The sequence below is a fragment of the Pseudorca crassidens genome, chromosome 3 (assembly GCF_039906515.1).
Source record: "Pseudorca crassidens isolate mPseCra1 chromosome 3, mPseCra1.hap1, whole genome shotgun sequence".
Taxonomy (NCBI): Eukaryota; Metazoa; Chordata; class Mammalia; order Artiodactyla; family Delphinidae; genus Pseudorca; species Pseudorca crassidens.
Window position 1 is genome coordinate 101,661,459 of NC_090298.1, and position 27,753 is coordinate 101,689,211.

The window sequence follows — 27,753 nt, forward strand, 5'->3', positions numbered from 1 at the left end:
TTCTCAACCCCTTGCTGTTCTCCCAGTAAATGTCCCCTCGACGGTCATGGAAGCCATGTGCAGACAGGACCCCCTGCAGCCCTTCAACAAGAGCAGCAAACTCTCCCCCGCCGCCCAGCAGCGCTCCGTCGTCTTCCCACAGACTCCGTGCGGCAGGAACTTCTCCCTCCTGGATAAGTCTGGGCCCATGGAATCAGGATTTAATCAAATCAACGTGAAAAACCAGCGAGTCCTTGCAAGCCCGACCTCTACCAGCCAGCTCCACTCGGAGTTCAGTGACTGGCATCTTTGGAAGTGCGGGCAGTGCTTTAAGACTTTCACACAGAGGATCCTGTTACAGATGCACGTGTGCACGCAGAACCCCGACAGGTAACCCCACCTCTCATTGCTCGCCGGCTGTGTTTGCTTCTGAGACTCACTGCTTGCCTTCTTGTCGCCTCCTCCAGTCACACCTCGGGGAGAACTCTGTGATCAGAGGTCTGCATTCTGGAAGGTCATAGAGTAATGTTGGGCCCCTCTTTGGCTTTATTGTGTAGAAGGGCTGCGTGAACAGTGGCTGCAGAAAGGAATCTGCTGTCGCTTTCCAAACAGCTCTGCCCAGGTCTAACGGGAGGCAAAATAGAAGGCACATTGATGAATATCATAGATGGAAAAATGAGGTCAGGATAATTAGAATCCTCTCTGTCTTCCAAAGATAATATAGCTGGCTGCTCTGCTGCTGTTCAGTCGTCTCAGGGTTCACCTCCAGTGTGCCGTGAGTATGAACTTAATTAAGTACTAAAAGGTAATGAATTGGAATTTTTTGCTTAGTACTATTTTTCTTCAGAGCATGCAAACCCATAAATCCTGCAAAGCTGTCAAAAGGAAATACCTACTCTGCTAGTGATGTGGAGGAAAACAGATGCCACTTATTCAATAAACTAATATCCACACAGAAGAAAAATGTTGACTAGATACCTCAGAGTCAAAGTTGCTTTGAAAGTTTGTCAATAAAGAATTTTATGGCCATGAACTGAGGATGAAATTTAGCTGAACAAGTGAATTAAAATTTCAGGTACTCTGACGAGTGGCACAGTAGATATAATGGAACTATTATTTATGAGTCGAAACTGGTTTATTCGACAGTCTTGATAGCTGGGAGTGCAAAAGACAAAAATCAAATTAATTCAATAAGAAAGGACCGTGTTTTATCTCCCCTTCACATCCTATGAAAATTTGATTAAACACCAAATATCTAAGAATATTTTGAATATAAAAGCAGAACGTAAATTTTGGAAGTAGCATAGGAGACTCGAAAGCAGGACTCCGGAATTATTTTCTTAATTTGGCCACTGATTAACCTTAAGCCACTCAGCTCTCCTTGCCTTATGATATACATCCAACTCTCCCCTCCCAGCTCTGCAGGATATGACAGTGTACTCGAACCCAAGCAGGCAGGGAGGATAGAAGTGTGGTGGAGAGGGGGTGAATCTTTTCAGAAATAATAATGATCCATTTTAGGGTACACGTGCACATTTACATGTGTATATATTTTTATTTGTGCCATTCTAGAAACTACTTGCTTGGCATCAAGCATTGCTGTGACTGATTGATGCTGAAGCATTTGTATTACAACTGTTAAGGCAGTTGTGTCTTTATAATCTTTTACCTTCGATAGGAGAGTCCCCTGGTGAAAATATCCACGGACTTCTGCATATCTTAGTACTACTGGCTTTAGAGGGGACACAAAAGTTTTGAAAATGTTTTCCTTACTCCAACAGGGTTTTTTTTTTTTAAAGTCTGCCTTCCTTGCAAATATACAGATAGCCTCAAGATATATCTATTCAGAGTTTGCAAAGCATTTTATTTTTTTTAATATAAAAATGCATTAAAATCTTGTTATAAACTTGCTTTTTGAATTGAATGAGTTTAGGTGTATGGATCTGTTATTTGCACAGGTTCATTGTGGTCATAGTAACTGAACATACAAGGTAAGATAAAATGATAGTTGAAAGTTTCTGGATACAGGAACTGAAAGCTTAGCTTTGGGTATGATACAGTTTCATGCTGAATGTCATATAAAACAATGAAAATATGTCTTGGTAAACAGAAAGTTAGCAAAACAGACTGTCTTGTCTGACCCCAGTTACACTTCGAAAACCGTATGTGGATTATGCTTTAAGTCCCTATGATGTCTGTTCTGTCAAATAATAATGTCAGAATTTATAAAGCATCTATGTAATCTGTCAGAAAAGTACCCTACAAATTAGAAAACTTACGTGTACAAAATAGACTTCCACGAGAGACTGTTAGGTCATCGCTGATTCCAAGCTAATCTAGAGTTACTGGCAAAAATCCAAGTGGCTTGAGACTCCCACCCAGTGCGAGACCCTGGTGGGCTTATTTGATGCAGATGCCCAGGTGTCGTTTGGCCAGGTTCCCAGATGAGGTGAAGTAATGTGCTTGATATTCAGGTAGATCACCAGCGTGGAATCAAATTATTAAAGCAGTGGATTCCTACTTCTCTCTTCCCTGTGCTTTGTTGGTGAAGACTTGAGAGGCGGTATGATTCACCGTCATTCATGAATAAGTTAAAACTAAGAATTATGAGTTCAAAGAATTAGTCCCTTTATAGGCAAAGTAAGAAAGTACAATGTTTCTTACTAGTAATGGGGAGATGCTTGAATTACTCCATCACATCTGAGTTGATTACTGGAGATAAGGGAAATAGAGATGCCCAGTCTCTTTGACCCACTAGTTTCATTGAGATACATAATCTCATTGAGTTACATAATTTGCCTTTAGCATATAGGTTCTGTATGGTGTTCTAGAACGTAGCATGCTCTCCTGGTACCGGCAAGTTTTGAAGTACAAGATACTTTCCCTAATTCTTGACCACACAGGTGAATTGCTAAAGAGGAGAAACATGCAGAACTAAAATGGAACATCAGTTCGTGCACGGTTGTGAAATTTGGAGTCATTCCTCTTATTATCCATGTGGAGACTTACAACTGCTGAATATACATATTTTCTTAGCGATTGACTCCATAAATTCGGTGGCTTTTAGTCTTTGGCGGTTTGTGCCCGTTCAGCCATATACAGTGAAAAAGCTTAGAACCTGCCAGTCAGAAACCATTTCCCTTCTATTTGAAAAACTCAAACGTTTTATTTTGCTAGGAAAATCTTGCTAGAACTAGAGGCAAGAAAGGGAGACACAGAAGACAAAGTCAGAAAGTAAACAGGTTAGAGTTTCAAACACGTCCAAATTTGAAACAGGCCCCCGAATCTTAGGTCCAAAAGATTTTTCACTCAGCACACTGAATATTTGGCCATGAAACCCAAGACATTTGAACCTTCATGAAAGAGACTGTGTGTGTCTTTATTTGTGAGCTTTTTCATGTGAGGGACCATCAGTAAGTCTATGCCTTGATATAAAGGAAGGAGATCCGAGGATACCCTGGGTTGTCAGCATTACCATTTTTCACTACCGTGTTATTTACATTGAACGCAGAAAAAAATTCCATTTGACCTTTCAAAGTAGGAATTAGCATTAAAGATAAAAATACACCCGTATGAGAGCCCAGGAGGCACAGAATCGTTATTTCTTGATTTTATTCTGTTAATATTAAACATACAAAACCGAAAGTCTCTTCTTCTTTTTTCTCAAGCTACTGACTTTTTCTTTCCTGAGTGAATTCAAAGGGAAGAAGCTGTCAGAATCTAGATTAACCTAGATCTAGACTAAGGACTAGGGACTTAGGGACCTCATAAACATTTGAGGTTTGGCATAAGCTTATTACCTGGGCCAGGGCAGCTTGACTGACTTGTGCCTGAAACAGGAATTAGAAATCCCTTTTCTCTTCTGTTTTTCTGCTACAGAAACTCTCAACAGTCCCATTTGGGGGCGGGGGCAGTCCAGAAAGGGGTAAGCAATGCCTTCAATCATAGTGGATTATTTTCTGATGAATATGTTCTTTTTATTTTCTGCAGAATGTCTTTTTAGTGCTTATCTTTATTTTGCATCCTTTTCCTTTCCTTTCTGATTGTGCTACCTGGGGAAAGTTTGCCTTTAGCCTCCTGGGCATACTGTCAGCCGTTCACATTTATGTTTTGAGTATCCTTGTTTATAATTGGGTGTGGTGGTACCAGAGGGGAAGATAACTCTAGAAGGAGCCGTTTGGTGGGAGGAGCCTGGAGATAATCCATCACCATAATAGTTTCTTTGGAATGTGTCAGTGTTCTCGTGTTCCATTGTTTCCCCCTCCCCCAAGTGTGAAGGTTACCTTCTTTCCATGTTCTCCCAGTGTTTCGGCTGCATACTTGAGCCACTTTCCTGAAATCTTTTTCTCCTTACATAGAGCTTAGTTCTTTTCTCACTCCACACAGCTAGCAGTGGACCTAAGTAACGCCCCGTATGAAGTCTCGGGAGATGTGCACTTGGGCTTGACTGACGGGGAGCAAGGCCCAACTTGCTCAACTGTGGGCCCAACTGAACAACTTTTGTCCTGGAGGCTTTCATGCCATGAAAGAAAAATCAAAGAAGGATTAATAATATATTAAACCAAACCACACTTAATTTTGTTAAATGTTTCATCCTTTTCCTATGTGTACAACAAACCAATTACAGACTCAAAGTAAATGAATTGCACATTTTACTGGAGTTATCTTTAGCAGAGGAGCCACCAGTTACAGAGAATGCCAGGGGACATACAAAATTGTCTTGCTGCTTTCTTTTTGCTTAAAAATCTACTGGCATTGATATACGCTAACTAAATCGACCCAGGCTTTGTCTGTTTTTTAGATATTTCATATTTGAGGACAGAGCACATTCTCGTTTTTCGTGAAGCTTTATATTTCTGTGTTGGAACAAGCCACACGAGGCTATTTAAATTTAAATTAATCAAAGTTAAGTAAAATAATACTTCAGTTTCTCAGTCACCCTAGCCGCATTTCCAGTGCTCAGTAGCTGCTTGTGGCTAGTGGTTCCCATATTGGATAGTGTAGTTATAGAACACTTCCGTCATTGACAGCACTGCTAGATATCTCAAGTAGTGTTAAAAAAAAAAAAAACAAAAAAAACCCGCCAAAAGCTTTTACTGGTTATGAAATGTTATCTCTTTGTGAAGAATGCTCATTGCATTTGTTTTGAGAATAATAAAATGCTGTATGTGTATGATGACTTGGAAAGAATCAAAGTGCTTTAGAAAGGAGAGTCCCGTTTAGCTGCTGAATGACATGAGATCCTACAAAGAGTGAAGCTGAACACAGCACTTGACTATGCCAGTCCTCCTGGGCTGCCTCTGGTATGACACATCAAAGCGAGCAGAACTTGGGATTTGAAATTGATTGTATCCAAAAGTTTAATAAATTAAGGCTTACTTTTTAATTGTTTTTGGTTGATGATGATATTTTCTTTTATTTTTTCACTTTTTTATCCCTTTAGTATTTGTAGAACTTTTCAAGCCCCACCCTTTATTCTATGAGTTTTTTTTTATCATATCCAATTTTTAAAGGTTACACTCCATTTACAGTTATTACAAAATATTGGCTCTATTCCCCATGTTGTACAGTGCATCCTGGAGCCTATCTCACACCCAGTAGTTTGTACCTGCCACTCCCCCACCACAGTATTGACCCTTTGACCAGACCTTGAAAAGTTAATGAGAATGTTAGTCATCACAATAAAAAGCTGAGTAATGGCAACTGATTCTGTGCCCCCAAAGCCCTTTAGCTGTAACCTGAGAGGTGAGGAGTCAGGGTGTGCTACTAAAAACATCCATACAGAGTCTTAAATCCTGTGGTCAGTTGTCCCAAAAGAAGTTGTGATGTCTGAGATTCTATGGTGATGATGATGTTTTCTAAGTAAGCCCTGCTCTTGGGTTTGAAGATTTCATTCTGTCTTGAATGTATTCCTATGCCCTTAGATGAACTCTAGGATACAATTAATGTTAAAATTACTTTTTGAGCATTTCCTTTTATTCATTTTTAGGAAATATTGAAAATCTAGGGAAAGAAGTATCTTGTCTGTATTTTCTGAGGCCTAACTTTCCATATATTTCTAGGCTGAGAGAGAGAATCTGTTAACACAGTGGCAAATAGAGTACACATTTTAGTTCTGAATTCTACATGAAATCAGTTTCTGTGATGGTGAATATGACCATATGCTCTAAAATCTTACTCTTTAAGGTACCAGTATTAAAGGGATATCACTTTGTTTTTTGAGATCAACTAAAGTTGGGTCTTGTATTTTGCTACTAGATTTTCTTCTTGCTCTGAATTCTCAACTGTTTACCAAGTAAGTTTAAATGGTCTGTATTCTAGTTAGCATGACTAGACACACAAAACCGTGGAAAGCTCTCCCTGCAGGGCACTGGCTGGTACACACGATGGAGGATGGAGGTCACATCGTCGATGCTGTCTACTGTGAGGCCATGTCTTGGACAGATCCTTAGGTGGCACGTGCTTGTTGATTATCTGAAAGCAGGAGCAGAACATGATGGGATGTGAGAGGGCATCTAGTTCAGTCCATCCTGCTTACCAGAGAGATGAGGAGATGGAGAGTCAGGGATGTTGGGCGACTTGTCAAGTCCCACAGCTAATTGGGGCCAGAGGCTAAAGCAGGACTCACCTCTCCCATCTCGCCCATTCGAGGTTGTTCCATTCAGTCAGCTGAATTCTGCAAAGTTTTAAAAGCTGTCACGGGATACCTAGCAAATACCGCTCAGGCTGGTACTGGCCAAGGTGATGTTTTATAATCTGATTTGCCTTTCATTGGTGTTACCTTGATATAAGAATTCAGCATAAGCCTCTCTGTGGTCATCTCTTCTGTGTGTAAATCTTTGCCACCTTGACTATTAGCATAAAAAGGATGGAATGACTTCTGACTATAGGAAATAAATCACCCCAACTTTTGACAGCAGAGTCAGAAAAAAAAGATTAATTGGTTTTATTTAGTGGCTAATTGTTTATTGTGATAGCTATTAAAAATAGATAACCAGAGGCTAATAAATGTTAATGGTCCTTCACTATTAGAAAAGTCAATTGTCAGTGGATATAGCATATATTCATATATTATTTTGTTTATAATCTTCAATACATTTAAAAAATTCACCCCTGAGAGAATGATTTCTTGAGGACTCCTTTAAGGTTAATGGTTACTACAAAGAATAATTTTGACAAAAGGATATTTTCATCTACATATGATTTTAATGGCTTCAAAGCTTTATTTCATGATTGTAATAAAATGCATGTGCAATTTGTCAAGTTTGATAAACTCCTTACCAAGGACTCTTATATATATTTCTTTGAAACTTGTTTGAGAGCAGTTAGATAGATTTCTAAATGTAAGTAATTAAAATTGTATAGTATTGAGTTATTGACCAATCCCAGACTATTAATCAAGCTAAAAAATTCTACAATCAGTGCTCAGTGCGCTGAAGCCTGGTAAAATAATCGTATTTGTGTTCAGTGAGGCAAGTAGCCACAATTAAGCACTTCACTTGACAAATGAGAGGGTACACTTTATTTTGCATGTAATTGAATTGTTGTACATGCTCGGTCACCATTGTTTCCTAGCCCTTCATTTTGGTTTCTGGTCATTGGAGCTTATGCATTTGTTAAAGGTAGAGCAATTAAGTCTGCTTTTGCCATTGGCTTTCTAAACGCAGCCAGAAATTTCTGAGCCACAAACCAAGGCTTCCTGAGCTCTGGTAATATCGCTCATGACAGATTATTAATTTTCTCAAGAAAAATTTTGATAAACAAATTAGAGCCCTGTCAAGGAATGATATGAAATAGCCTCGAATAGGGAAAACTCCCCAGGTTTTATATCACTCACCAGATTCTGCTTAAGTAAGCAGAAGAACTTCTGTAGAGAAGACAGAATTTTAATTTATTTTATGAAAACCAAAAATTGATTTCTTTCTCATGAGCTGAAAAGAATGCGCTCTGATAATCTTGCTAATTATCAGGTATTTGTCACAACTTCCTTCCATTTGCTTTTGCATCCCAGTCCTCCTGCAAGCATAGTGACATCCTGTCATTTCTGTGCTGCTATAAATCATTGCTTGCTACCAGATTAAACTGGGGAGCCGAAGTTCACGAAAAAAAGACCCAGTGGATAAATATGAGTTTAGGTCGGGGCGGGGAGAGAGTAAGTAGAAGTCAGGATTTCTTTTACAAAGAAACAAATCTGGGTGCACGCCTGTGTTGGCCTGTGCACTATCACACAACCCCAAGTTGGGGATGTGCTATAGACAGACCCCAGGACAGTCTAGTATCTATTAAAACACACATGCAGCTTGCTGACTTGCCTGCATCTTTACCTGGGACTTAGAATAAGGTCCAGAGTCACCCTAGAGTGACCTTGGCATCAAGAGCTTATTTCCTTTGAAGACAGTTTATCCTCACTTTTCTGAACTGACAGAGATCATAACATCCGCTTTCCCTGAGAGGATTATTGTAAAGATTAAACTAGATCATTGATGTTAAAGCACTTTGAAAAGTTAAAGTGCCCCAGAATTACGAGAGACAATTACATATCTTCTCTTGTACTGTTGTGCTTCATCAAGTCTGTACTCTCAACGCTCCAATATTTGCCTGGGGGTGGGGCTCAAAACAAGAAATAGGAGTTCTTGAAATGGTATGGCTAATACCGGAAAGGAATATTCTTTGGGGAATGAACGGCTCTCATCAGCTCTGTTAATTTTGTTCGTGTGGCAACAAGTATAGCCATGAGAACCTAGCAGCCCCAGTGCTATGCTTTGTTACAGAAACTGAGAGAACGTCCCCAGAACGTTTTGGCCCTTGCCTCGTGATGCTAACGTCTGCTGACTGACATAGAACGTAATAACCAGGCAGTGTCTTCATTTGTTTCAGACCATACCAGTGCGGCCACTGCTCCCAGTCCTTTTCCCAGCCTTCAGAACTGAGGAACCACGTGGTCACTCACTCCAGTGACCGGCCTTTCAAATGTGGCTACTGTGGTCGTGCCTTTGCTGGGGCCACCACGCTCAACAACCACATCCGAACCCACACTGGAGAAAAGCCCTTCAAGTAAGTAGCGGCTCGCACCGTATCCCTTCTTTCTCTGAGCCTTTCCTGAGAGCCGGCAGACAAGGTGGCCCAGCACTGCCTGGCTCAGCCAACTAGTGGAGGACGCTGTTTTAGAAAGTCAGCGTCCAGGCTGCAAAAGGCCCCGCTTGTTTAGTGGTCGATACTGGGGAAATGAAGTCAGGAAATTTATACACTGATCCTGGGTTGAGCTGTGCAACCTTGGACGTGAGACGTTCTTCGTGGTCTGTTTTCTCACCAGTAAAATCAGGAAGTAGGAGTAAGTAACTTTAAGATTCTTTCTGGTTTCTGAGGGTCTGTGCTTCTAGAATTTGAGCTAGGAGGCATGCAGAATACCATCTCTGGCCATCAGCAAGCAAGTCCCCTGACCATCATCGAGGTGGCCACAATCGAGGACAGCTGAATGAATTGTCTCTTGGGAAATCTGAACCCTTTAGGATTCTGATGAACGATTTCCTCCTCTTTTATATTTGTTAAGGGGGTTTGAATCTATTATAGCAGCCAATTGGTAGCTTTTCAGCGTGCCCTTTGGATCTCAGACTTATCATGTTAATGCAAAAAAGAAAAACCAAACCAAACATAGGGCATATCTGAGTCCTTGAGGATTCAGGGAATGTGGAAAGAGAACGGAATTCCAAGGGCTTTGGCAAGGTAAGGGCACCTGAGCGAGAGACTATGTTTCTGGATATAGCACAGTCATGAAAACGGTGGACATCTGAATCCTGCAAGATGGTCTCTTCATTCACTCGCTCACTCATTCATTCATTCATGTATATATGTGTTCATTCATTCAGCAAATATTTATTGAACACCTTCTTTTGTACTAGGCACCCTGCTAGGCACAAGAGATATAAAGGTGAATGAAACTCAGCTCCCTAGTGTTTGAAGACCTCATAGTTTATGGGGAAGCCCAATTAATAAGCAAGTATTACCACCTAGGGGAAGGGTGCAAAAGTGAAAAACAATAAGGCATGTATATACAGTGTTTCAGGGTAGCACGAAAGTGGAGTAATCAGTGCTATCTGGAGAAGATGATGTTTAAGATGTGTTTTGAATGATGAGTAGGAGTTTTCCAGACATACAAAGGAAAGGAGGCTTTCTGATAGCCCATGTGGGACATGGAAAGGCTTGGGAGGGTGAGCCAGCTTGGGTGAGTGGTTGGTCATCTCAGAGCAGATTTTACTGTCTGTGTGATAGACTCTTTTTTGTTCAACTCTCTTATATCTCTCTTTCCTCATTTGCCATAATGACTTTCCTTGATGAAGGAGGAACATGAAAAGGGCGTGGATGAACAGCCTATTTACCTTCTGTAGGACAAGATCAAGCAAGAAAGGAAATGATTCAGGCAGTAGGAGGTGAATCCCCTTTCTTGGTCTCAGCCAAGGAGTCTTCCCAGAGTCTCATTACCCATGCTTTTCCCTCTGGACCTGCTGGCGTAGCATGCAGTTGCCATGGTGCTCGGCCTGAGATGGGGCTCAGCTTGGGGTGGCAGAGTCCTGCTGGTCTGGGTCCTGCCTGCCTTGGTGTCTGCCAGGAGAGGGAGAGGCTCATAAAAGGCTGTCATCTTTACCCACCTCCCCATGAATTAGTTACCTTTATTCGTTATTCTTAACTGTTTTCCATTGAGGTTTAATTTATGATATTAATTGTGAAAAGTTTTAATTTTTGTCTGTGTACACAGGTGGGGCTTATTTACTGCATAAAGGCATCTGGCTGAGGGCACTGGATGGGGTCTAAACATCCAACCTGCACTACGCCAGCCAAGCTGTGCCCTCTGGGGCTGCCATAGCCCCAGGGGGCCCTTTTTTTAAATCTACCCTTAAGGGCCGGGTAGGTTAGCACAGTCCTCGAGTTCCCTATGGCAGGTGTCTGTGTCTGCACAGTGGGCTTTGTCATTTCCCCTAGGCCCTCGGGGGTTCACAGATTCTGGTTTCACCACTGTTCTAGATGTAGAAGATGACAGTGGCACATTCCCTGTGCCTTTGAGCAAGAGAGCTCTTCAAAAGCAGAGACGCAGGAGGACTGACAATCCTCCTGGCCCCTTACATTAGAGAGGGTAGCCAGATGGATACAGTGCCAGGAATCAGATTGATTTTTATCTTGTTGCTGTGTAAATAGATTTTAGTAATTAATTGAAGAGGTTTCAGGGTCAGGGTGGGAAATAGATTTCTATTAATGTTCAGGTGTTACTTAAGTATAACCTCGTTGACTCCAGTCAGTTTTTTTTCTTAACATCCTGTTTTTGTCCTGTTTCCAATAGAGGTGCCATTTTAACTTAATTTTAATTCATCAGATTAATATTTGAAGGGCTTTAGTACTTGTACGTTTTTCCTTTCTCAAAGTATTTTTGGGGACCATAACCTGATTTCATCTGGAAAAACAAAAAAGGAAACACCAGACTTGGTTGGATTAGATTCACTGTGCCTGTTTTAGTTCCTCCTGCTTCTTCTCATATTAGGATAGCCATGTGCTGTAGAGTTTGTTTTTTTAAATTTATCAAATGTTAAACATATTGCCAGGGGAGAACTGAGTGTACGTGTATTTTATAAGTGCAAGATTTAAACGTCTTCTAGGAAATGGAAAGCTAAATCCTTCAGTGTATACAACCAGATCATTCAGGATTGAACTACCCCAAGGGAATTTTGGGAATCTTCCAACCATAGCTCATGGATATCCATCCCATGGACATTTGTAAATATTATGAGGATATCCTTTTACAAGCCTATAAAACAAACATTCAAAAAAAGTTTATTGCAGATTAGTCAATAAAATGGATTTTGCCACAATGGTTAATTTTACTACTTCAACTAATGGGTATTGGCTGAAACAATGTTGCAAAGAAAGAAAAGAATCTTGTAAAGATACACAACCCATGCCCCAAATGGCTCAGTCCCCAAATTGTCCTACCCACCCAGGGCCTGGGAGGCCTTTGCAAGATTGTTAGGGGCCAGGCCACAACAGGGGAAAGCCTTTTCTAGCTTCTAAAATCTTCTGCTGAAAAGTGATTTTTCAGGGCAGATCAAGATTATTGCCATACAAGAAGCCTGGAGAAGATTTGGCAGTAAGAGATGAGAGTTTCACTCCAGGCTTTGTCTCACAATCTGATTGGCTGAAATGCCACTGAAAGACTCCATCCCCCATGCTCTAGGTAGATCATGGGCTTGTCAGCAGCTAACCTAGGCTGTGGATGCAGAATTTATAAGGTGAAGGAGATCATAGGAAAAGCACATATCAAAGGATCATATTGAAGTTTGTACTTTCCGTTTGTACTGTGAGGCTGGAAGTCGTGGAGAACAAGGAACAAAATCAAGACATCATTTCATCTCACAGCAATTGCCAAGCACTTTATTGAAAAGAGGAAAGAAGGAAGGAGGGAAGGAAGGAAGTTGTCAGTTTCAAACTTACTCTTTACAGTGAGAACCCCTTCTCCTTCTCTGTTACTAAACATAATCTCTCAACATCTCAGAGAGGCTGCTCTGCCCAGGATCCATGTGAGCTGCTTGATGCCTGGCCTTTGCGCCTGGGAAGACCAGGACTTTCCATAGGAGAGTTTCTTTTCTTCGTCTTCATTAGAAGCAGGGGAAATACCACTAAGTTTGTGCCTTAAGTGAAGACAGTTTGGCTCAGTATAAAAAATAATCAAAGGATATTCCAAAGAACATCTGATATTTTAGCAAGATCTAGGCAAAATCAAAGCAAACCAAAAAAACACATCAGTGAAATGCATTAAGCACATCATACGTACGAAGCAATTTGGTTTCATTCAGGAAATATTTGGTGACAGACCATAGAGGACCAGAAAGAAAGCTTCCTGTAGGTTTTCTGTGAACAGAACTTGACATCGTTTTGCACATCTGTCAGTTTCAGATGACGATTGTTAAGCTCCCTCTGTACCTATAAGCCAGTCGACTATCACATTAAGTAAAGGATGATCTCAAATCTAAAAGGAACTCAAGTCTCATTAAGATGCCCACACTGGCAGAAAGTTGGGGAATTTCTCTTTGCTGAAATATTTGGATGGCTTTCCACTTCACTGTTCCTGCAATGTTTCCTTAAAGGCTGTGACGTCAGCACTGAGAGGAAGACCCTGTGTGCCAGAGCAGTTTTAGTCTCCTGGATCATTACCCGCATCTTTCTTTCTTTCTTATTCTGCTAAACCGCATGAAATCCAGGCCTGGAGGTGCCCATGACCAGTCACTTGGCTGGGATTGTAGTTCAGGGTTAATTCCGTGCCAACCCAGCTGAAATCCAACTCTGACCCGCCAGAACCTAAGCATTTGCATTGAGTCTGTCCTTCTGATGTGTTCCATTAAGCCATGAAAATAATTTGTGAAGGGATTTTTGTTCTGAAATTAAAGATGATGAACATAAAACTGAGGCTCTCCCCTTATTTAAAAATATTTTTACGTCAAGTTCTCTTTATATCCTTAATTATACAAATTACATTCTTATCATTACCAACACACGTAGGTATTATTTCTAGTAGCCCACTTTCCTCAAGAAGGGGAAATTCCTAGGAAAAGGATCTAAGTTAAGGTAATTTTCTACACATCTGCATGTGTTTTTACTCACACTTGGTGAGCAGATGGCCCTAGAGATGATTTTTCAGTGATGATCTCAGGAGAGCCCTATAGACTTAGTAAATTTCCTGACTATGACAACAGATGGGACTATGACAACAGATGGTTCCATGAGTGTAAATATCTGTGAGGCAGTTAGGCAAACACAGGAGAAAAATGTTAACTCCCCTCTTACTGTCTCTGCCCAGTCTGGGTGTTTAATATTACATATAGACATACACATTTGCCTTATGTGAAGCACTACACCTCCCACTTCTGAATTCTTTATATTCTGATACACAAGATCAAAGGTGCAAAAACATGACCTAGGTAACTAGTCATAACTTATAACTTTGAAACTATTCTCTCCTTGAAATTGATTCTAGAGCTTCACAATTTTAAAAAAGGAATATAATAATTTGAAAGTTTGTCAAGCAGTGAAAGGTAGTATATTTTGACACACTAATTTAGTAACTAATCAGTTTTCTAATAAACAATCAGCAATTCACTAGCATGTCATCAGCACTTCAGGAGCTCTGGAGAAGGGATGAGCTGCCCATGGATGTTAATGAATACACCAAAAATCATTAGCTGATCAATACTTCTGAGTTATTTTCATTGAGCTGATAGGTCTGATACATTAAAGCTGACATTATACATTTGTCAAGATCACAGTGCAGTTTTTAACAGTGGAACAGGCTGCTAAAAATATCCCCCGAAAGACAATTGAAGAAACACAACTTCCTCATGCTGACACATTCAGCTGGTGAAGGAGCCCTGAAAAATCCAAGCGTGATAGTCAAGCTCCAGCCTCCCAACAATAAAACATATGCAAGACTCCCTAGTAGGGATAGATGTATTTTATTTTTATAGGTAATTATTTCCCTGGCAAGGCACTTTGTATAATTTACTCAAAAGGAAAAAGACAGGGCTGCCTACCGGGTAGCGGGGCACGTGGCAAGTGATTGGGCGTGTGTGGATTTTCTTCTGATGGCTTTACCACAGCCCTACTAGTGCAGGGACCTGAGACCGAAGGTTGCATTATTTAGAAGAAGAACAACTGTCTGCAGCTCTCCTGAGTATCTTTTCCTTTTAAGGTTTCAGGAGAGGACATTAGGGGGAGTGCTGAGGGGGCTGCTGTGCCCCAATGGGTGCTCGGCCAGTGCTCCAGGCAGCCCAGACAAGTGGAATAGTGACAGGGAAGCCACTGTCCGTGCCCAGCTTGCTGCAGCAGTGTGCGTGTGTGTGTGTGTGTGTGTGTGTTTTGAAGGTTGTGTAGCCATCAAGCTAGTCGGTGTGTGTTGCAGGGAAGATGGCTTAGGCCCAGGGTCTCTAGGTTAGCATTTTTTTTAAGTTAAGGAGAGGAGGAGATATTCCTGAAGTGCGATGCCAGCGTTCTCCTTATCAGACACACCAACCCTTAATTACGGCCCACGTGTACATTCTTCCTGCTGTGCCTTGTAGAGGTGAATTCGAAGCACACAAACATTGGCTGATTTCGGGTTTTTCTGAGTCCCCTATCCCAATGCAAACATTTTTTAACCCTAACTTCGGTGGAGCTGTGATACTCTAGCTTTTGCCCCAAAGCGGTCACCCACACCCACCCGCCACAGTCGCTGAAAACTAATGCGCTGCTTCTTCCAGTTTCCGAATTCAAAGATGATGGCTCTCTGGCTGCTGTGCTGAGGGGAGTAGAAGTCCCGATTTTAAATTAGCAGCAAGTGAAATTCTATTTGTCATCAATTTCTCTTTGGGGTTACGGAGCAGAAAACTGCAGACAAGCTGCTGCTTTGATGGCTCACTCCTAAAAATCTCTTTTTGTTCTTTATCTATTTGAACTGACAGTGATCAGAGCTGCAGCAGGACAGGGCTCTCTGGAGAAATCACCTTCCCTCTGCCTATTGACATATCCCTCTGTTCTGCATCAGCCGGGCTTTGTCCCATCACAGGCATCCAGGCCTTGGAAGGAGCCACCAATTAAACCTCTTGAGCCAGTAAAATCTGAAGCCACTTTGGAGTGTCTGTTCTGATTAGGCAGGATGAGAGGAAGTCCATCAACCTGCAGGCCCTGCTCCCTGGTCTCAATTTTCTCTCTTGCCTCCACCAGGTGCGAGAGGTGTGAGAGGAGCTTCACGCAGGCCACCCAGCTGAGCCGACACCAGCGGATGCCCAATGAGTGCAAGCCAATAACCGAGAGCCCAGAATCAATCGAAGTGGATTAACTGATTGACTGGTTGGAATTAAACTTCAAGGAAAGTCATGATTAAATGTCACGGACACTTAAGCAAAACCAAAGATTTCCTCTGAGCAACTTTCAATCAGTCCCGGAAAACCAAAAGCAGTAATAAAATAAGTAAGATGTTAAGAGATATTGATCCTGGCGTGGAAGTCAGACCAGGAGAGAGATTATTTATTTACGACTAGGGATGAGACTCATTTCAGTGGACGACTAACCTGGGATGGCTCACATTTCCAGTCCCACCGTGTATTTGCTTTGTTTCTAAAAAGCTTTTTTAAACTGTTATTTAATACCAAAGGGAGGAATCGGATGGGTTCTTCTGCCCACAGTTGTGACTAAGAATGCACAGGGACTCGTTTCTCGTTGCACCTTTTTTAGTAGCATGATTCAAGGGGACCCATTGTACAGCCCTCTTCCTGCTGTTTCAGTTTGGCCTGGCCTGCCTCAGGCTGCCCAGCAGGGACCACAGATTCGGGAGCCAGAGCCTTCGCTGAGTCCAGGCCATCTTCAGCCCCACGGGTGCTCCATTTCTGTGTTTTCCACACTTATTATTTCTCGTGCACTTTTCTCACGGCTCCTTCCATCCAGCAGCCTGGTCTTGATGCAGAAGAACCTGGAAGTGGAAGAAGATGGTTTAAAATTCAAAATTCAAGGGGAAAAAGAAATGGGGACTTAACAGTGTCCTGTCAAGATTTCAAAAACATTTAAAATGTACGGAGCTTCATAATACAGTATATTGTTCTGAAGCAGCTAGTGAGAAAATTTTGTTTTCAATAACATTTTAGCTTAAAAAAAAACACGAAAATAAAGTTCTTCAGTATGAGGCTGAATATAAGGTATTAGGCTTCCAGTAATTTTTTGTTGTGTCTATGAAAGTATTGAATATGTGAGCAAAAACAGTGCCAAGCCCCACTGTCAAGACCATTCTAGGCACTTTCATCTTCCTTCCTCGTACCTCCAGGGGAAGCCTGGGAGGCCCTCCTGAGTGTGGGGCATTTCTGCAAAAAATAAGTGAAAATAGCCTAGACAAGGAAACCTTGAGAGGAGGAGCCACGGACAGGGTTCTGGTTAGAAAAGACCGCCCTGAACAGCTAATTTTTTCAAGAGGAGTTCCCTTCTCATCCCCTCCGGCCCTTGATAATATTCTTCTTTCAACACTGATCCACTGAAAGAGAAAGGAGTATGTACACAGTTTCACTGATCTTTGATTGAGTGCCAGGAAAATGGGTGTCACTTCAGCTACCCTTTGGGCAATTTAGCAATGGTGCTCAATCAAATTGTGTCGCATTCCACACAATAATCCCACATCAGGAAGAACTGACGGCTCTTGCATATTAGCCATTAACTCCCAGCAGCATCACGAAGACCGAGTCTACCTTGATGGCCGGTGTAAATCTGAACAGTTTAGAGTACTTACCAGCAGCCATCTCTTGTTTGTAGATCTCTTGGTCACCTGATAGCAGGACACAGCCCGTTAAGGAACTCCTTGTCTTTTTAGCCTTGCCGTTGTCTTCTCTTAGCAAAAATGTGAGACACATAACAGAACTGGCCACTGAAAGGCAAGGATAGCTGTGGTTTGGTTTAATCTACCATCATGTATTTTGTCCTCAGAAATCTTCCTCTTCTTTCCATTTCACTCCCTCATCCCTTAGCACCCATCTGCCACATTTAAAATGGAGTGAAACGGGGCCTCACTAATTGTGTTTGTAACTTATTGATATATGTCTCAAAATAATGTCTCACAGAGGAATTTGGCTAATTCTGACCTCCGTTGCCCAATCTGAAGTCGTTCCGATTTTCCTCCATTTCTTGCTGTCTCCTTGTCATGGAAGTAGTAAGCAATCTGTGCTGCTGTGTAACTGTTTCTGATGGAAAATATTTTCTTCGGTAGATTGGAATGTGTTGTGCTTTTATAGTTTCTTGCCCTAAGTGATAGAGACGTTTGACAAAAGTGTGAGCCATTGGGAAGGGTGGAGAGAATATGTAGCCATATTAACCCAAAATCTGCAAGAAAGTGACAAGACTGGCTATACAGATGAGCAAACTGCTCCATTTATTCAAGTTGAAACATTTGGTTGTACTTTTTCAAAATGATAAGGGACTCATCTGTATGTTTCTAATACTGTTTTCAGTGAGAAAACCCAGTTCTGCCTTTTGCCTCATTTCACAGTTTTACACAGTGCATCCCACCCTGTGCTCATGAGCTCCCACGCGAGTATGAGAAGCCTTCACTCCAACCTTGACACCCCGCCTGGGCAGAGTCTCCATAACAGTGGTCTCTACCACTTTAGTGGCTTTGCCAGCTGATCCCAAAGTCCCACTTAATATGGCGGTAACCTCTATACTGAAAGATTCTTCTAGCCTTCTGCTCATTTAAGTCTCCTTTTCTCCTTTATTAGTAAGGGCAACTTTTAGCATGTCTTTTCTACCAAATTTGGTCTGAAAATATTTGCTACTGAATAAATAGAAAATTGGGGACATTCAAAATGTTCACATTGCTGAGCCATTGCTGACTTCTAGCAGACTGGCCTTGGCCATCAGTCTACGGGTAAGATAGGCCTATACCTGCCAATTGACTTGGAGCCCTGAAGCGGGTACCGCCATTGCTTGGGTCCCAAATGCTCTTAATTGAAGCTGGGGGTGGGGGGCAGTTCTCCTTAAAACCTCCCAACAATTGCTTTAGCCTTTTCTATTTAAAATTGACAGATATTTCCTAGGGACACTGCAAATGGGTGGTTAAACACAGCAGTCATCAAGATCTGTCAGTTTTCTTTATTAGCAACTTCCTAATTAATCATGGTATAAAAAGAAAAAAAGAAAAACTCTGAGTCATTGAGGAGAGGGGAGGATATCTAAGATGAGAAAGGGAGACTGTAAGAGCTGAATCCATGTTTGGCTTTTGGAGCAATCGTTTTTTGCCCCTTTCTATCAATGAGGACTGAATTTTTTTTTTTTTTTCCCCACAATAAGACATGCCATCCTAACACATGCCAGTTTGTCTAGCTAAGAGCCTAAGCTAATGGGGGTGATTCCAGGTGGGTGTGCAGACATCACATCTCTAGAAAAATCTCAGTAACTTTAGGTAAAGCTGAATATTTTCCCCAGGAAATGTGCGTAAATTATTTTAAGATAAGCTTTGCGTTTTGGTTGTCTTTGTCTTTAAAAATGACTTTTTTGGGGAAGAGATATGCTTTTATAGAGTTGTGTGGATAGTTAAAACTATGAAACTCAATCTTGTGTAATTTATATAATTTGATTCAATTAGTAAATATTTATTGAACGTCCATTCAAGTATAGCCTTATGGGGGAAAACTGTGTATAATAGAGGTTTATGGTACACTAGTGTCCACAGGGCTTACAAAAATGGATCGTACTTTGGGAAAAGTTCATTCTAGTCGAGATAAACAAAGATTTACTAACATTTACCAATTCATCAAATTTTTTTTGTCAGTTGATTGGTTCATTGTTTCATTTATTCATCAAGTATTTATTGAACTCTTATTTTGTATAAAGACCCCATTTTAGGTGTTCACCGTAAGGAGTTTTACTTAATTGGCGAGAAAATAATATTCTCCTCCTAAGCGTCTGGCTAATAGCATGGGCCTTTTAGGCCTTTAGACCATTGTCTCAGTGAAGTTACAGAGGTTGCTACAACTGGGAGAATCGGAGAGATGTAAACTCAGCTGGAGACCAGAAGGTAGCAAATTTCAAAACAAATTAAGATACACAACTTGGACGTCTTTGGCTGATCAGCCCCACTGTTGGTTCTTAGCAACAATCTCAAGATACCAGGATTAGGGTCTGGGTCTTAAGATTTTTATGACCCTATTCCAGTGATAAGGTAACAAATAGGGACAGGGCCGGAGTTACTCAGGGCAGGAGCTCTGCAGACCCTGTGTGGGTCTGAGTGGCCTTGTGAGTGTCAAGCCTTGGCAATGCAGCCCTCGTCCCCAGTGTGTGGGCTGTGGTGCTCTGAGAGGTTTCAGAGAGCACCATCAGGGTGGATATTCACTGCTGGTTGAAAGGTAGCAGTTGTTTGGTTAGGTTTGTTTTTGAACCTCACTGTCAAGCTCTTTATGCGCTAAAGCTGGAGGATCTTCCTCTTCAGTGGCACCGCCTCCAAGGCCCCAGGTGCCTGGCACATCATTGCAGAACTAATTGCTAATAATTGGCTCTGAGTTGTGCATTTAAGAGACTGATGTTTCATTGCTTTTCATAGTAGAAGTAGCATCATTACTGTTATTTGTTTTGCACCGATTTTAAAAATCAAATGCAAGTGGCTGTTGAGTCGTTTAAAATGGGAAACGTGGCACATCTCACAAAGCAGGGCATTTCCAGAGCAGCATGGGGTCATGGGTCCTCCGAGCAGGCCCAGGAGCCTGTGTTGAGAAGCAAATCCATCATCCTCATATTAAGGCTACATATGTCTACAGAAACCAGGCCAGGAACAACAAATAAACTAAATAAACACATTTTCAAAAAAGTTGGTTTCAATTTTCCTTCCTTGATGTGAATTTAATTTTATTCCCCCTAGCCTTTACCAATTCCTGACACCAAATCCTGAAAGATACTAAGAGAGATGCTTCTTAAAGTGATAACAGTAGGTTTCAGAAATGTCACTCATTTGTCAAGTTCCTTTCAAGGTGAAGAGGTTTGGAAGTGACAAGATGTTTAGGTCCTTATCCACCCAAGAGTTTGAGGCTTTCCCCATCACTAGCACTTATCTGAACTACCACAAAATAACAACAGAGTCCCAGGAAAAGCCACATATTTCAAGCCTTCTCAAGATTAAATTCTACAAACCCAACAATCACCTGTCACATACAACTGGCCAAGAGAGCCAAACTGAAAAGAATATTGCTTTATCTATGGAAGCCTCACCACAGATGTTTAGCCTGTAATCCACAGTTGTGTTTAACATTTAAAATATTTATTTGATTTATTCTTTTAAGTAATGTATGTCAGATGTTTCATCAAATCAATATGAAAAATGATAAAAAAAACAAAAATATGCCATAAAACAGGGCAAAGACGTAAAACCATTGAATTGTCTGCCCTGTATACTGAGATGCTACCATTGTACTTAGGATTACAAAAGAATCTGCTGAGTATATTTTAATGGAAAAATAAAATCTGAGCTTATTCCCTCAGATGTCGGGAATAATAATAATGATAGCAATTTATATTGTGCAATCACTGTCAGGCACTGTTCTAACTGCTCAACATGGATTATCTAATTTAATCCTTGTAACATAGATACTATCATTATCCTTTTCTCCTATATACTTAATCTTATCTTAGCAGCTTTACATTTTCACCCTCCAAAACCACACGACAGTAATTTTTTAAAAGGGAAAATATCTCTTTATTCAAACTCTTTTTAAGCATATGAGCTTTTTAAAATAAACAAACACAAGTATAGTTTATTGATCAAATGAATTTGTGGAAACAATACTAAAATGTTCTCAAAATATGCGTTATTATAGTTGCTGATTTTGTATCTCTAAATCTGTGCTTCTGGACAGCAGAATTTCAAATATCCCACTGCTGGCAGGTATTGTTTTATTTTTCTAAACATGCAACTAAAATTCCACAGTAAAAGAAAAAAAATCCTCTCAAGTGTGTGATACACATTAGGACAAATGGCAACAGGCAGGAAGGCAGGTTATGTTGGACACTGGCCAAAAAAGAACTAGGCTTGAACGCTATTGACAAGTGAAAACACATCCTGAACGGGGGCTAAGTGAAATCTAGTTTTCTTTCTTTGTTCTGACTGAATGCTAAGTGAGTTACTTTTCAGGCATCAATGGAGTAATTATGCAGTTGTGTCCATTAAGAATATGAGCTTCTGTGGTTAGGCTGTTGATTTAAAGCACTGAGGTAGAAAGACTGGAGTCATTACAGGTTTGATTTGTCAAAGGCACAGATAATGTAGTTCTGTGCATGGGGTACTCAAGGAACCAGTTCAAGTTCTTAGGAACAATCTAGATGAGACTATTTGTGAGAGGTATTCAAGAAGAAAGTTTACAAAACTTCTTCAGGAACTGACTTAATTACAGGGCAGTTCTTTACCATGGTCCTGAAATTACAATCTATGTTACTTTTTTCCAAATATGGATTCTAACAGGCGCAATGGTTGTCAAAACGATGAACGTGTTTTCCTCGTCAGTCAAACACGGTGGGCTCCAGTTGGTATTTCCTGTTTCCTGCCTTGCAAAACATCCCTGTTGCTGCTTTTCTCCCCAAAGCTTGGCACATCACTCCTGACTGAAAACAATCTTGATATAGACTTCAACAACTTGGAGATATTTTTATATAGCATGACTCATTCATGTTTTTAAAAGCTCCTGTCACCACAGATGATAGGTGATCACCGCATGTTGGGGAGAGCGGCCATTTTAGACCAAGTGTCCACCAGCTTACTGTCCCTGTTGATCCCCATTCGAGCGTTGTCTAACGCTAAAAATCAACCCTGGTAGACTCACTTTCTCTGAACAATTTAGTACACATACTCAAGCTTCTCCCAACTTGGAGAGAATAAAATAGCAAAAAACAGGCAAAATTTCTCTCCTGGGAAGTTCTAAGTACTCTGTGAAAGAGGTTTCCCCTGGTACGAATGCAAATGCCAAGTTGGTGACTCAGATATCGAGGAAAACTTTGGCTTAGATCAGCAAAATTAGTTTGGAAACCTGATGTCCCCTTAATTTATTTTGTTATATCAAGGGGAGGGCATCCAGCTTTGTAATATGCTAATAGAAATGTGATATTTAGATGCTATCAAGGCACTGTATACATTTCCCTCATATGCTAATTTAAAATTTACTGTAAGTGTTCCCCATTGAAATAGAAATATGTCTCTCTTCAACTTCCCCGCAAAGAAAATGGCTAGAGTTAGGGCTCAGTTTCTGTTCTTGATTTTTGAGGTTTGGAAAGTTTAAATAAGTCAGTCAAGAGGATGAGGAGAAGCTCACCGTGGGTAGTGAGGATCCCTTGCTGTAAAGATACTGATGTGACAAGAACAAGTATTCTGCAGTTAGAATGGTAAACAACTGGCTTATGTTTTTTAACTTATTAAACTCACATCTTAAAAAAAACCACAAAGAACCAATGCGATGATGCATGCAGCTGTACTCTTATGATAGGATCTACCAGGATTAGATTGTGTTTAAATGAAAAACAGGCACACATTTAGAGATAATTGGCCAAGAAGTGTAAATATATTTGATTAATAAAACATCCCTATGATGACTTGATCTGCCCTTGGTTTCTTTCTAGTCCCACATTGGTCCTTTTCCCAAGTGCAAACTGTTCAATTCTAGCATGCAGCTCAGGGACCTAGTAGGCAGTCAACAAACTCTTTGGGGGAAAGTATTAGCTAGAAAATGGAATGAGAAAGCTTGTAGAACTTGCTAGCAGAAAGGTTGTTAAAATTCATGCCTGTGGTTTATTAGATATATTCAAGATTGCTCTTTTCCTCACTCCTGTGCTCTCATGCCCATTTGCTAAACCAAGTTGGGTCCCCTCTCAACGAAACTCATACACAGAGGCCCAGCCACAATTTTGTGGCTGGATGGATTTGATATTTGATCTCTGGCCTTCATAAAACTTCAAGAAGTTTACTTGCTCTGTGAGTAACCTGGATCTGTGACTCTTCTCAATGTCCAACGCCGTGGGGCTCTCAGTCAGAAAGCTAAAGTCAGCTGTTTTTCTCTTATTCTGTTAGGAAATAAAATTCCACTTGTATCTGAGAAAGAAATATATGAGCTTCAAGGATTAGCAAGGACACTGAGGCTGGAGTGGATGGAAAGAGGCAGAGATTGTAGGAGGTGAGGTTGGAGAGGTAAAGTGGGGTGGACCATTTAGAGCCTGGGTGGCCATTGTGAGAACTTGGCTGTTTCCTCTGAGTGAGGTGGGGAAAAACTGGCTCTGATGGGGCAGAGATGGGGCATGGGCTGATTGAAAAGGATCATTCTGGCTGATTTGTTGAGAATAGACTGTAGGAGAATGTGGGCTGAAGATGGGAGATGGTTAGGAGGGTATCTCAATACAGATGGAGATGATAATGTCTTCTGCTAGGGTGGAAGTGGTCAAGGTGGCCCGAAGTGGTTAACTTCTGGGCATAGTTTGAAGATTGTCAGGATTTGCTAATGGGTCGGATGCGGGCTGTTAGATAAAGGGAGGAGTCGAGGATGACTCCAAGGTATTTTAGTCTAAGCAACTGGAAGATGCACTGTTTCTGTTTGGGAGTCTACACTCCATTTTTCAGTTGCTTGTCCTTTCCATAAGCGCCAGGATGATTCCAGTATAATAAATGTGAAAACGATCCTGCCAACAGGCAGCTGCCTGACAAGGTTGTTGACTCTCCTGAGTGGCCAAGCTCAGCAGCGAACCCCAACCTGGAAACAAGGAGCTTTCAGGTTGCTTCTTCTGTCATACCAAATGGATATCCCATTGTCCAGGAACAACATGCAAAAATTTCTCAAGTAAAAGATTACATCAGAAGTGAGGATCTACTTTCAAAATAGTAGTACTCAGCAGCCACCAGGCACCTGCGTTTCATTCTGGAGATTCTTTAAGGAAAGGGTGCTCTGGGGATACACATGAGACTGTTTTCCTGTGTAGCTTGTTTCTCTGGTCAGGCTCCATGCTTGGTGGAGGGAAGGCAGGGCCAGCCAGAAGGGTGTTTGTGGTTTTCAGCCTCCTGGTTGGTACACTTCTAAGCAGGTTTAATGAGACTTCTAGTCCTTAGACAACTCATGTTTGTCATTCATCCATTCATTCATACATGCACTTAACAAATATTTTTTTAAACTTATGTGCTAAGATTCCATTTTTCTTAATACCAAAATCACTAGGACATGGTGGGTGATGAAATTTGGAAGAGAGAGAAAGACATGTAATCAAGTAAAATATAGAGGTTGTAGGAGACTGTACAAGAAGCAGTGGGGACAGATTTGAGAGAATAGTCAGTTCTCCGTGCAGGCAGAGTTCAGGCAAGTCCACAGAGTTGCCTTCTGAGATGTGAGTTGAAATGAACAGAGACAAGTGTTTGTATCCCCTACTAAATAGCTACCACAATGAACTGTCCATGTGGGCTCTTTTGGAAGAATTTGCCACCTATGTTGAAGGCCACCCAGTGTGCCCTTCCCTAGGACATCTGTATTATATTTGAATCAAAGTTTTTTTGTTTTATTGAAATTGTATCATTGCTGTCATCCCCATGTGGATAATAAGTTTGCACATGGAAACTAAAGAACTTGCCAAAGGTCAATAACCAACTGATGGTTCATAGCATTGAGTCAGCCTGTGGATATTCTTACCTTTTGGGGGTGATGGACTTCTTTGAGAATGTGACTGCTCTACAGAAAAATTTACAAACACACCCAACTTTACATTGAACTTCAGGGAGCGATCCTGGATCTCAACTTAAGAACCCCTGATTCAAGAGTCATGTACCACAATGTTCATTGCAGCTCTATTTACAATAGCCAGGACATGGAAGCAACCTAAGTGTCCATCGACAGATGAATGGATAAAGAAGATGTGGCACATATATACAATGGAATATTACTCAGCCATAAAAAGAAACGAAATTGAGTTATTTCTAGCGAGGTGGATGGACCTAGAGCCTGTCATACAGAGTGAAGTAGGTCAGAAAGAGAAAAACAAATACCGTATGCTAACACATATATATGGAATCTAAGAAAGAAAAAACAAAACATGGTTCTGAAGAACCTAGAGGCAGGACAGGAATAAAGACACAGACACAGAGAATGGACTTGACACAGGGAGGGGGAAGGATAAGCTGGACGAAGTGAGAGAGTAGCATTGACATATATACACTACCAAATGTAAAATAGATAGCTAGTGGGAAGCAGCCGCGTAGCACAGGGAGATCAGCTCGGTGCTTTGCGAACACCTAGAGGGGTAGGATAGGGAGGGTGGGAGGGAGATGCAAGAGGGAGGGGATATGAGGATATATGTATACGTATAGCTGATTCACTTTGTTATACAGCAGAAACTAACACACCATTGTAAAGCAATTGTACTCCAATAAAGATGTTAAAAAAAAAAAAAAAAAGGAACCCTGACTCTAAGGTCTTGCATTTCGAATGGCGCCCTTCAGTTGTCAGTTAGAGCTTCAAAAGTTTGAATGGACATAATAGGTAATAGTAGATATAGTAGTTAACCAAGAGATGTGCATTTCTTCATTCTCTACATGAAGATTCTAAGTAATGAGGAAGAACAAGCAAGGTGGATTGGCTCCCTCTTATAGGAAGAGTGACAAGAGGCCTGGGTGCCTGCTTCTGAGACCAAGAACTTCTCTCCCTGTTTGTGATGCAGTATGAGGCCCACAGAGACCCAGAAAGGAAGCCAGGCCAGATCGACAAGTCAGAGAGGTCATTTTCTTATTCATTAAAAGGGGAACTCACAGCCAGGCAGAGATTTTTCCCACCTGTTATCCCAGATTATTCCCCTTTCTGATCCCCAAATTGAAAGCAAATCTGAGTGTACAGAAATTATGCATGACATGCATACAATTGTGAGGAAATACTAATTATTTAGAATCCCAGTCACAACCAAAATCAATTCTTTAGTACCTATCAGAGCAGGTAAAATGGAACTTTTAGTCCCAAACTCACCATATAATAAAATGGGGAGTGATCTTACAGGGCGTTTCTGTCCATTTTCCTTGCTTTCAGGTGGCTAGTATGCAAACACATATACACATTTTATAAGAGATAACAATCCATTTTATCTTTAACATCCTTAACAAGACTTTCAAGCTTCCATTTGTATTCTCTTCTGAGTTTCACCATCCTCTTTCCTATTTGTAGCAGGTTGAATGGTACCCCCCCACCACACACACACAAAGATATGTCTACCCAGAACATATCTTTCTGGGTAGACATATCCACCCAGATATGCAAGAATATTTTGCATATCTGGGCGGATATGTCTTATTTTGCGAAACGGTCATTGCAGATATAATTAAGCTAAGGATCTTGAGATGATCCTGGATTATCCAGGTGGGTCCTAAATCCAGTGATGCATCTTTATAAGAGACAAAAGAAGAGAAGACATACAGAGGAGAAGGCCATGTGAAGATGGAGACAGAGATTGGAGTGCTACAGCCACAAGTCAAGGAATGCCTGGAGCCACCAGAAATGGAAAGAGGAAACGACTTTCCCCTAGAGCCGTTGGAGGGAACATGGCCCTGCTGACACCGTGATTTCAGACCGCTAGAGACTCCAGATTTGCGAGAGAACAAACTTCTGTTGTTTTAAACCTCCAAGTTTGTGGTAATTTGTTATAGAAGCTATAGGAAACTAATGCACCGTTGTAGTTCTTAACCCAACATCTTGCAACTAGTGAGTGGCAGTCAAATTCACTTTTGGGAAATTTTCTCCATTAAGGTAATTTCATTTGCGCTTTTCCTCATTGGTCAGTGAGACTTACCATGTCACTTTTGCAATGCATAATGACAACATTCTCTAATGATAAGTATTCTTGAATCTAACTCCAAGTGCCTGGATCTATACAGAATCTATTCTGCTGATTCTCAGGGTTGGCAAGCCCTTTTTTATAATTTGCTGACCATTGTTTGTTTTTCAAACTTTTATCGTCTACAGAACATATAATGGCAAAGAGCATATATGTAGTCTACCAATTTTAGGTATAAAGAGTTGTCATAAGTTTTTAAATAATAAAACATTTAAAAATAAATCATAATTTTTTCCATGTAAACAGTAAGAATGATCGCGTCTGTTATCTTTCCCCAGTTTGTCTTCCTGAAAGGTAATCTGGTCTGGTTCCATGAAGGACAGCTTGAGCCATAGGTCTGTTTCCATGGCTTGGCAGTTTTTCTTTTTCTTTATTTCTTTTAATTTAGAAACACTTAAT

General features: G+C 41.0%; 1 protein-coding gene across 1 annotated transcript in view; it reads left to right on the top strand.

The window, feature by feature from the left end:
- Positions 1 to 16,760, top strand: part of PRDM6 (PR/SET domain 6) — a 100,900-nt gene extending 84,140 nt beyond the window's left edge. Inside the window, exons 6-8 of the mRNA XM_067730096.1 lie at positions 27 to 369; positions 8,857 to 9,033; positions 15,718 to 16,760. Coding sequence (XP_067586197.1) covers positions 27 to 369; positions 8,857 to 9,033; positions 15,718 to 15,832 — 635 coding nt within the window. The 3' untranslated portion in view covers positions 15,833 to 16,760. The remainder of the gene's footprint in view (positions 1 to 26; positions 370 to 8,856; positions 9,034 to 15,717) is intronic.
- Positions 16,761 to 27,753: the final 10,993 nt, after the last annotated feature.